Source organism: Rhagoletis zephyria, unplaced genomic scaffold (assembly GCF_001687245.7).
Source record: "Rhagoletis zephyria isolate East Lansing unplaced genomic scaffold, Rhagoletis_zephyria_1.1 Rzeph_scaffold_00024, whole genome shotgun sequence".
Taxonomy (NCBI): domain Eukaryota; kingdom Metazoa; phylum Arthropoda; class Insecta; order Diptera; family Tephritidae; genus Rhagoletis; species Rhagoletis zephyria.
The window spans coordinates 647,396-658,742 of record NW_016157108.1 but is presented as its reverse complement, the minus strand read 5'-3'; the positions used below and the strand labels follow the sequence as shown (position 1 = coordinate 658,742).

Genomic DNA, 11,347 nt, shown 5'->3' with positions numbered 1-11,347 from the left:
GAGAGCTACAAATTTTTTCTTTCCACAACAAATTTACAACAAAAACACTACAATTAATGCCGTAGTTAACTTTTCCAATTTCGAAAAGTGTAGTGCTAACTTGACACACGTAACTTTGGACCACGTCAACCGATTTCGATAATTTCATCGGAAAGGTAGTGTCTCAGAGGTGGTCCCATACTAATCTGGTTAAGATCCGATCAGTGGATCATGAGATATATATATATATTTTTTTTTATATGAGAGTTGAAGTCGGGTTTTTTTTTGCTAAAAATTACTTGTTACATATTATAATAGTGAATGAGTAGAATTGTATACATAGCATTTTTAAAAACATTTCATTGATTTCTTATTTACATTTATATACATCTTACAGAATTTATATAGACCCAATCGTCTTCTATCGTGTTAAAATTGAGAGCCTGCTCTCGGGCATCGCCGCTGCCACCACATTTCTTCTGCTGACACTGATAGTGCAAGGGCTTCGCTCGCTTTGCGCCAAGTAAGTTCTTCATATAATTACATATATTTTCTATCACTGGAATTTTAAATTTGGCGCTTCCTTTTCCATTAACACTCACTGTAGATGTGGTATTTTCGATAAATTTTACTGCTGCGTACGCAACAAGCAATCACCCAGGGCACGACAAATTTATGCTATGCTCGACAGCATTGAAAGTTATAAAAGCCAGCAATTAGAACGACTACGCGAGAACTATGCACAACAAGTAAATCTAAATGAAGAATTTTTAATTAAACAAAGTGTAATGAATTTCTTCGATTATTCCTTGTATCGCTTCGTAGGTGCATCGTATTCGGGAGAATTGCGTACAACAAGTTGAATGGATACAAAGCAGTTATACCTCTCAAGCCAAATATTTGAAAGAATTTAGAGACATGGGCTCCACTCATTTAACATCACTAAAAGATCAATACTACGATCAAGTTAGTTGAGCATTGGGTGTTTTAGAATTTAAGATGTTATTCTTGTAATTTGGTTTTGTTCGCAGGTGAAAAAGGTTCGTGATTATTCTACGGGACAATTGAGTTGGGTGCGCGAGAATTACGTCTTCCAACGTAACAAAATTCGTAAATTCAGTGCGCATCAGGTTTTGCGCTTGCGTGAGGGATACAAATATCAACAACAGACACTAAATAAAGTCTTGGAGAATCTTCCGAGCTTCTATTTTGAAAACTGTCGGGGCCGCTGCGAAGAGGATATAGCGGAAGGTGAGTTTAAATGTTTGTTTCTACGTACGAGGGTACCTTAAAGTAAGCAGTTATTTCAGTAAAATAAAACAAACAATTTTATTTTTAAATATATGTATTTAGCGTCCTTTTATATTATGGTGTATATGCGAAAAAGTGACACTATTGATTCGGAGTCAGTCGCGAAGCGGCTTCCCAATGATACGGTCACAAGATCAATCGAGTAAAAGACTTGAAGCTTTGCGGTATTTTATATGTTGGCCGAATCCAATAAAGCAAGCTATTTGTTTCTCTTGTGTGCTTATTGGGGCCAATTGGAAATGCCAGCTGATGTCAAGGCCTTATCGAACTGGTATTTTTATCTCTTGCCTCCAGCAGCGGGAACAACGTTTCTAATAGATTTACAAATGTATTTTTTATTAACATTTCAATAATAATAAATCGCTTCTGAATTTTGAAAAGTAAAGCTGACATTTTGAGTATATTCTCATATTGGATCTCTCTTTCTTTTTTCAATATTTCGACACTGATGTTGGGGAATCTACTTTGAATGCATGACTCAATAATTAAAAGCCCGGCTATGCAAGACTAAGACTTGCCTTGACTGACCTAGAAATTTAGAAACAATTACTCTCCGTGTCATCTATTCCATTTTTCCTTTTTTTATCCTCAGCATTTGTATTTGTACGCGCAAAATCTTAAACGTTTAATATGTTTAGGGTAAAATTGAATAAAAATTACAATTGAAATAAATGTATTGAAGCGTATCAAATTGTGATCGCTTTTATTTTGTTTTCTCTTTATTTGAGAAATTATTTTTCGAGATGAGTTGTATTTATACAAAAAATCACATTTGTGTGGCATATTTGGAGGAAGTTTATTAAAAATATGTGAAAAATGATATTGCAGCATGATTATTTGCACTTAGAAATCAAAAATCTATAGATCTCCAAGCTTTTACGTGAAGTTATTTGTTTGCGTAACTACATACACGCGCTGCTCATTCGCCAGATATACAATTTTCAAGTCAAGTGTCTTGCATAACTGAGCTTTAAAGGTTTGCTCACTAGTGACATTCGAGTTTTGACACTCCCTTAAGCTGGACATAGATGACGAACATATGTGCGCACATGCTTACGCACATGCTTACGCACTCGGTGTCCACAGACGACGAACAAATCTAGAGTAGACTGACAACTAATAATTCTGCGGATGACGCCATCGCCCTATTAGTCATTTATACGGCTATAAGATCAAAAAAAAAAAAAAACAAAGAGTGGGTAGACGATTGGCTGCTGGCGTGTGCAATTCATCGGCGCCGGCTCCTGATTTTTAAATATTACGCGTTTTTTGTAACTGCCGTCGGTTGCATGTACGCAGTGCATTAATTAATTTTTTTTTTCACAATTTCAATAGCTGCATTGGGGTTAAATTCTTTATATTTTTCTAATATATTTTCCCAAGCTTTAGCCTTTTTTATTTTATTTTTATATGAATCGCTTTTAATTTGCCATGCGGCTACCTCGTTTTTTATGGCGTCAAAAAATTCTTCCATACACCTCTAATTTGCCGTCGTCATTTTAATACCCACTCTTTCAAAGCTACGACCGAAATGATAAAGTGCGCGAGAATATCGCCACAAACGACTAACATGTTGGCGAACAATCTCTAAAAATCCCACAGACGGTAAACTCACGCCAACTCGTCAGCATGTGCGCACACATGTTCGTCGGCAAATGTCCAGCTTAACAAAAGGATGCACGCCACAATTGGTAACTTTCTACCAAAATTGGTAACTTTTAAACGGTTTGGTAACTTGGTAACTTTTATTTCATTTTGGTAACTTTTGCAACTAAACATCTATTTGCATTACTAGAAAGAAATGAATTATGTTTTGAATGTGCGTAATTATAACAACCCTTCGAGTTTCAGTGGCAGCACTACTGACACTTTTACAAAATTACTTCGATTAAATTAGAGTCATCTCATATTCGAATACTGGAAATATTTAAATTACAGTGGCAGCACCAAGGCCTGCACTTTTAAAACAACTTTCGAATATTTGCGACAAATTTTGAATTCTACCCTCTTACATATTAATACTGGCCATCTGGCAATTTTTGGTAAGGTCCATAAATCGTTTTGATTATTCCGGTAGAAAAAATGTCGCGTGTTTTTTACCAGACCCATATACCGACATGTATTTCGACACCTACCGACATATATTTCGACGTACAGTAGATTATGAAAAACCGAAAAAATAGCAAAAAAAAATTAGCAATTTTCGCAATTTACTCGAAATTTTGTACGAGTCAAACGAACGGTTAAAAGCACCCGCCACTTTTTTTGTGTGCCGGTGCTATTATTCCGTGAGTCGCAGGTCCAAGTATCGGCACATTCTGAACGAAAAATTACACTGAAAATGGCACAACGCCGAAACCGGTTTGTCTCCAAACCAAATTTGACAAGGGATGATGGAAAATCGTTCCACATTACATAATACTCCTACCCTGTCGGAAACAACGAAAATGAGAATAACGGCACATGCAGTAATTAATTGATAGAAATATATTTTCTAATAAAAAATATATAATTGTCAATAGCATTTTTAATCTTGATAATTTATCAAGAAAATAGATTTAAACTTCTGTGCTAGAACTGGAAGCTCTTGATAAATAATCAAAAATTGACAAATTATAAAAATATTGAATTTATTAAGTGCACATAACCGGGCTGTAAGTATATACATTTTTGTTATGAAATATAGCAGTGTTATTCAGTATATTTTTTTCTCACTGAAGAAGTGAAGACTTTGGTAGTTAAGATTTGGTAACTTCTGGTAACTTTTCTTAAGAGATTTTGGTAGAAAAAAATATTGGGGAGTGGCAACCATGGTTGCACGCACACATGCACGCACACACAGGGCCTTGCTAAGAGAGCCGATTTTGTCAAGAAGGAACGAGAAAACTCTTTTCTGAGCAAACCTTTTATTATTGAATCATGCTTTGAATGTACTGGTAAGTATCTAATCGAACACGACCGGTCTACACGACCATTCCCATCGAAGAGCCATCATCGTAATGTTTTAAAGTCTTAAATTTTTTCAACGTAACATAACGGTTAAAATGGTTTTAGAAGATTTTCAACTACACCGAAATTATTTTAAACTGATAGAAAATATATAATCAGAGGGGAGATTCCGTAACCAATTAGTTTTACGACGCATCTCGTACATCACTGTGTTTATCGCGTTTTCGGCCGTGATATAAGCGTCGTACAAAAAAAATGTAGGCACAAAAGTTGTGGAGAATGGAATTCCCTGCAACTTTGGAACTTCAATATGCTATGTATTTTCAACAGAAATTGTCAAAAAATTGCGAAAAGTGTGACAATGTAAAATTTTTTCGCAGTCTGCTAATTTTTTACAATAAATTTTTATTTTTTTTTCAACTTCTATATAACACATGTGGGAAATTTAATTCTCTGCATATTTGTATTTACCTATTTTTTTATGAAAAATGCAAAATAAGCTTGCAAATCGCGAAAAACCAAAAAAAAATAAAATAAAATCCAAGATGGCGGGAATGTTGCCAAATGAAATTTAGGTGCGAGACTGTGGGTCCATGATCTACGTGTGAAATCGAAATAAACTGCATAAAAAAATCGCTGTTACAATTTTTTTTTTCAATTTTCCTACCAAATTTATCTAATTTCACTGGCCTAGAAACAGTGAACCACAAGATGCATTTTGAAGTTTTCTGGCACCATTTTCATACGATTTTCGCGAAGAAGTCGTGAATGTACTAAACATGAGTTGATGATTCTATCATTTAAATATGGAACGTTTAAAACCTTCATATTATCAGGAATAAGAGATTTCTACTTGGAGGCCCCACTGCGATGGAAAGATCAGGTGGAGAAGGACTTGGCTTCACTTGGCGTTAGTTGGCACAGAAGAGAAACGACTGGCGTGCTTTGCTGAACTCGGCCAAAATCGCTTAGGCGGTTACAGCGCCAAAAAAGAAGAAGGAGAATCGCTATATTTGGCACGATCCCGGCCGTGATCTAAGCGTCGTACAAAAAAAAATTGGGTGTAAAAGTTGTGAAGAATGAAATTCTCTACAACTTTGGAATTTTAATATGCTAAGTATTTTAAACAGAAATTGTCAAAAAACAATGTTAAATGCAATTGCAAATTTTTTACAATAAAAAATGCGATTTTAAAAAACCTTCTATAACCCAAATGTGGGAAACTAAATTCTCTACATATTTGTATTAAACCATTAAAATGCAAAATAAGCTTGCAAATCGCAAAAAACCCAAAAAAACTGAAATCCAAGATAGCGGAATGTTGCCAAATGAAATCCATGGATCCATGATTTACGTGTGAAATAGAAGTAAACTGCATAAAAAAATCGCTGTTACAATTTTTTTTTTTAATTTTCCTACCAAATTTATCTAATTATACTGGGCTAGTAACAGTGAACCACAAGATGCATTTTGAAGTTTTCTGGCACCATTTTCATACGATTTTCGCGAAGAAGTCGTGAATATACTAAACATGAGTTGACGATTCTATCATTTAAATATGGAACGTTTAAAACCTTCATATTATCAGGAATAAGGGATTTCTACTTGCCCTTTACAACTAAAGGCCGGTATGCAGCTCTCAAGAAAACGGACGAAAAAAAAAATTGCCATTATTTCGTGTGTGTGTCCAAGGAATTTTGACATCTGCTACTTCACTTCCTGTTGCCTCACTCTTTCCTTAAGAAATAATGGAACGGGCATATATTTCTATTGCAGATATGGGTTGCCTTGTGCTCTTTTTTCACAAAAAAACTTTAGAAAGTCGTACTAGAAAGCGTAGCAAATATCTTAAGAACTGCGTACGCACAGTACGCGAATAGCAGATCTAGCTGGACGAAAGTCAATTTTTTTTATTTGTTTTTAAAATACTTAATGGTACTTGGAATACATTCCTGACAATACATTTAAATATAAATTGCATTTATTAAAGCATTAACATATGACAACGAACAAAAAAAAGTAAGTCAACGCCGCCTATTTGAGAACTCAATTTCAAAAGCTGAAATTTAACTTAAAAGATTGCTAATTGCACTCACAAATATTTGCACAATTGCAAATTGACTTTATAAACAAAAAATTACACTTATTTCGCTATAGATTCAGAGGTCATAACGCATTTTATGTCCGCATTGGCATAAGCAAATTTATACTGAAAATTCATCGTTTTGATTGGTTGAAAAATAAAGTAAAGAGTAGGGAAAGGAAAGGCCGCTGAAAGCCGTTATAAAACCACTTTCATATTATTATTTGNCCGCCGAAGGCCGTTATAAAACCACTTGCATATTATTCTTTACACCTTCGCAAATGCAGAGTGTAAGTTCGATAACCAAGTCTAACCAATTGGCTTAGATATTTACATTTTAGTGACGGTATGTCAAATCTCAAAACTCAAAAGTAATTATTAACAGGAATGTATCTGAATATAAATATAAGATCAGTGGCGGATCCACGGGGGAGAGGGGGGGTTAGGGGTTGTGTGTTAAAACAGAAAAATACTTAGAGTTATAAAAACTTTGGTTATGTAAGAGTTAACAAAAAATAGTAACTCGCGAATTTTCTGCTTTCTGAAATTACAAAATTATACAACAGGCATGCAAATCTTTAAGCGCTGCTATAAAGGTTTTTCTGAAATTTATTTGTGTTTCTTGCTGTGATGATAAATTTTGGTCATGGTAAATAAAATCTTAAGAAGTGAGTTGTTTGACATTTGGAGAAGTGTTGCTGAAACTTCTAACTAAAACACAACAAGGTGTCCGTGATTATGTGATTAGTAAATTGAAAGAAATATCTGATGAAAATGCTCGTTCCGAAGTAAATAAAGTAAATTACTTTAGATTCGTAATCAGCAACCCAGAAAACCCCCAGATACCCAGTTACATAGAAATCTACCTATTTTTTTTAATTTTCGTCCGCCATATTGGATCCGCCATTTTGAATTTTCGGTAAATGACTTTAGATATGTAATCAGCGACCCAGAAAACCCCCAGATACCCAGTTTAATAGAAATCTACCGATTTTTTTAAATTTCGTCCACCATATTGGATCCGCCATTTTGAATTTTTGATAAGTGACTTCAGATTCGTAATCAGCGACCCAAAAATCCCCTAGGTAAGAAGTGGTGTAAAGATCCATCAACGAGTATTTGTTTAAATAGTTTCGTCCAGCTAGATTTGCGATCCGAACCACTGTGCGTACTGCCTTAAGGAAATTCGACGAAAGAAGACGAATTTCTTAGCCATTTCTTGTACGTCATTTTATATGGAGTTTTTGCTTTTCTTGAGAGCTACATACTGGCCTTTAATACCATGTTTTGACCAACAACGAAAACACTTTGAAAACGAGTTTTGGGATTGTGGGCTGAAGGCTGTTCACACCGGCTGTTAGTGTTTCCGTTGACATTTCTTAAATCCTCTGATTACAGTTTTGCTACACAAAAACAAAACTAAAATGCCTTTCCCTCATTTTCTTTTCATTAGGACCCTTTCATTCTTATTTTACTTTTGCCAGCCAATTAACAATAAATCCGAAATGGTGTATTAAAGATGATAAAATATGACTTCCACTTCGATAAAAAATCGAAAAAAACTAGTAAAGACACCGATTGGAATGATTGGAACGTGAGTTTTCAAGTAGTTTTCAGCGAAAACTGGTTTTCGTTTGACAGATTTTACATGGACAAGTTTTAAGTCGAAAACCAATTTTAGCAACGAAAACATGTTTTCGATGTCGGTCAGAACATGGTATAAGGCAGAAAAGGCAATAAAAGCAAATATCTTAGAAAAGGGTGACATCAAATGTGTATATCGTCGTTTAAAGTACAAAACCGCGTATCAAGAAAATGCAAAACCGCGTATGTGAGGTTGCCAAAATTTTATAGGAGAGAGTAAAACGTGTCTTATTTCAAACCGGTTCTCTCTTTTATCCCTAATTATCTGTTCTTCTTATATCCAAGTATCGATATTTTAGTATGAAAGGATAAGGGCTTGATGGCAGGAGCTTCCGGTGAGGATAAATCTCTTTTGGCACAAATGTCAGTTACGATGTTTTGCAGAACCACGATACGCGGTTTTGTACTTTAAACGACGATATATGGATTGAGGGTAAGCTAAATCGTAGATATTCTTAATCGAATATATTCTCTTTAGCAAAAAAAAGGGAATTTCCATAAAATCCGTTCCCTGCTTATTATTATTAACACACTCACACATACGAACTAAGCATTTTTAAGTCTCTAACAGCCGCACCCAGAGTCGTTTAATGATTACTTAAGGTGTTTCTCAGTAACGATTTGAAAAAATTCCCTCCAGAGTCAGTTAATTATTCATTAACAGCATTGAATTAACATTAACGTTAAATAAAGAAAAACCATTACTTAACTTTTTAACGAATGTGTTGAATAATAAAGACGATGGCAAGATCCTTTTGTATTTTAGTTAATGATAATTTATTTATTCGTTCTTGAATTTCTTATATTTAATGTTAAGTTAAGAGTTTGCTGCTTGACTGGATAAAAGCATGTTGGTGAACAAAGTGAGAAAATGAATATGAATATCAAACTGGTTTCTACATAAAGAGTTGCCAGTATACTTAAAGTACTAATAGTTACTCGATACAATAAACATAAGTACTAATATACACCTAGGTATCTAACTGAATGATTATAAAATGTTGTGTTTGTTCAAATTTCAAATTCGTTAACGTTGCTGTAACAGTCGCAATGGCACAGTGAGAAGAGCACTGACATGTCATTCGAGAGATCCGAGTTCAATCCTCGGCAACGGATTTTTTCTTTTTTAATTAAATAGCTTTCTTTCAATTAGTCATTCAAAATACATAACAAAGCTTTCAAGATAATTGCCGGAATATAAAGATTGTGGTGAGTTGAAAGACAGATGCCGGAATTGCCCTGTTAAAAAAATTAGTTTCCGTTTTAAAACAATAAAGTCTACAAATCAAAAGAAAATTAAATGACAACAAGTTTCTAAAATTTGAACCAGAAAAAAAAATAAAAAAGGAAAAAGAAAGTTTTCCTGCCCGAGGACTCGAACTCGGATCTCTCGAAAGCACGCCATTGCTCTGCTCACTCAGCCATTGCTCTGCTCAGTCAGCCATTCCCTACAGGAAATTGAATTAGTTTGAAAGTAATTTATAAACTACTTTATTTTCAATGACAACTAATTGAAATTCTCACTATTTTACCTGCAACGAACTCATTTATTTAACATGCTGATGTCCTGAAAGCAGTCAATTGCCTTTTCCTGCATGTATTTTCCACTACTTTAAAATGAATTTGGCTTAAACCACTTCAAAGTCAGTATGTTTCGTTTGAATACGCTTTCGTTCTGCACTTCACAGATGCTTTTTCATAACTAAAATATGGAAAAATAATAAAACGGGTTTTAGTACGAAAATAGCTTCTACATATTTAGGATTTTAAAATCCAGCTGTTAGTGTACTTTTTTGTTGAGAATTTATGACACTGCAGTAATCGGAAGCCGAATAACTCCTTATGTACATATAATTATTTTCTATTGAATGTACTACTGATTTCTGAAACGGTAGATAAAATTATACACGAATGCCAACCTAATGTATGGGAAATACTTATAAACCGAGGGCTATTATAATTGCATACCACAAAAAGCATTACCCTTATTTAATATAGAGAAATATTAGAAAAACATGATGCACATATAATTCTTTAACTAAGGTATATATGTATATATATCTTGAAACTAGAATCAGATACGATTTCGGGGTTTGAAGATTTGGAATCTGGAGATCATATGGGATAATTCCTCATGGAAATTTCTTCCATCCATTTTAATAACGCCTGCCGCTTTTTCAAGGGCACTGTGATGTATTCCTGCCCGATGAAAACAAAACATATGCATCTTCATAAACAGCGTGTAAAGTAATAACTGTCGCCAGTGGCGGATCCACGGGTGGCATTTTGGGTGTTTAGAAAAAAGTATGCGCATTAAAGTGTTAAAACACGAAATTTTTAAACACGTTAAATTTTTCGCTTTATTTATAAAACATGTTGATAATTTTAAGCACATTCAAATTTTCTTTTTGCTTATAAATCAATGAAACGAAGATTTTTCACTTCACTTCACTTCGTCAACTGAAAAATTTATATCTTTGTGAATATTCATAGTTGCTGGACCGTTGAGCCTTTCTTGACTTGTTGTATTTCTGAAGTAGGTTTTAGTCCTTTTCAGGCATGAAAAACTTTGTAGAGGTGTAGCTATTGAAACGGGCAAAAGTGCCAATATATGTACGTAAGATCTAAAAACATTCCCAAAAGACGTAATGCTTCGAGAACATTTCGAAAATGTTCGTCTGAAATTCGTTGTTTCCCCATTTTTACCTCCACAAGAAAGTTTTGTTTCGAACAGTCGATTACTTTTTCATAGAACGCATACAATTCTTCAGTTTTTTTTCGTTAAAATCGTACTTTGGAAACAAAACACAAAAATTATCTAAAACTGATTTATGTTTTAGGAACCGGCTTTTCGAAAGAGTAATATATGTATGTCTCAAGGAAGGGGAATGTAAAATGCAATGCCATAGTATGCCTCGGCGTGTCCGGTTTTTACATTAAAACGATTCATTTGGCGACTGCTGTATGACGATACTTTGATACCTTCTTTCTTCTTCTACGTGTTCGAAAAGCAAATTAAAGTTTTTTTCTGCATCGACAAGCATCTCTTAAATTTTCTATAGATATTAGCATGATATAAATAACTTTTATGGTATTTTCATTGTGACCAATAACCAGTTTTTTATTACAATTTTTCATTTTTCTACTGGCGAAATTACAGAGCGCGGTAGATAATTCGAATTTCGAATAATCGCAAGTTACAAAGAATCTGGACTATTAAACGAACAGGGTGGCGACGAATAACTGTTACCCTTTTTTTAAATAAAAAGGTCCTTTTAAGGTTTTGGGGAAAAAGTTTTCATTGTTAATTTTCCGCAGACTTTAATTTTATTTTATTAATTTATTTTTATACCCGAGCGCACTTGTGCACAAGGGTATTAT

At 34.2% G+C, this 11,347-nt stretch overlaps 1 protein-coding gene across 2 annotated transcripts in view; it reads left to right on the top strand.

The window, feature by feature from the left end:
• The window catches only part of LOC108362800 (leucine-rich repeats and immunoglobulin-like domains protein sma-10), a 77,805-nt gene that overhangs the window by 48,835 nt on the left and 17,623 nt on the right, over positions 1-11,347 (top strand). Inside the window, exons 3-7 of one of the 2 annotated variants that reach the window (XM_017615957.1) lie at positions 377-502; positions 587-728; positions 805-945; positions 1,011-1,230; positions 1,333-1,987. In XM_017615957.1, the coding sequence (XP_017471446.1) occupies positions 377-502; positions 587-728; positions 805-945; positions 1,011-1,230; positions 1,333-1,436 (733 nt within the window). In that variant the 3' untranslated portion in view covers positions 1,437-1,987. Of the gene's footprint in view, positions 1-376; positions 503-586; positions 729-804; positions 946-1,010; positions 1,231-1,332; positions 1,988-11,347 lie in introns of those variants that run through there. The other variant, XM_017615949.1, reaches the window with a different exon arrangement.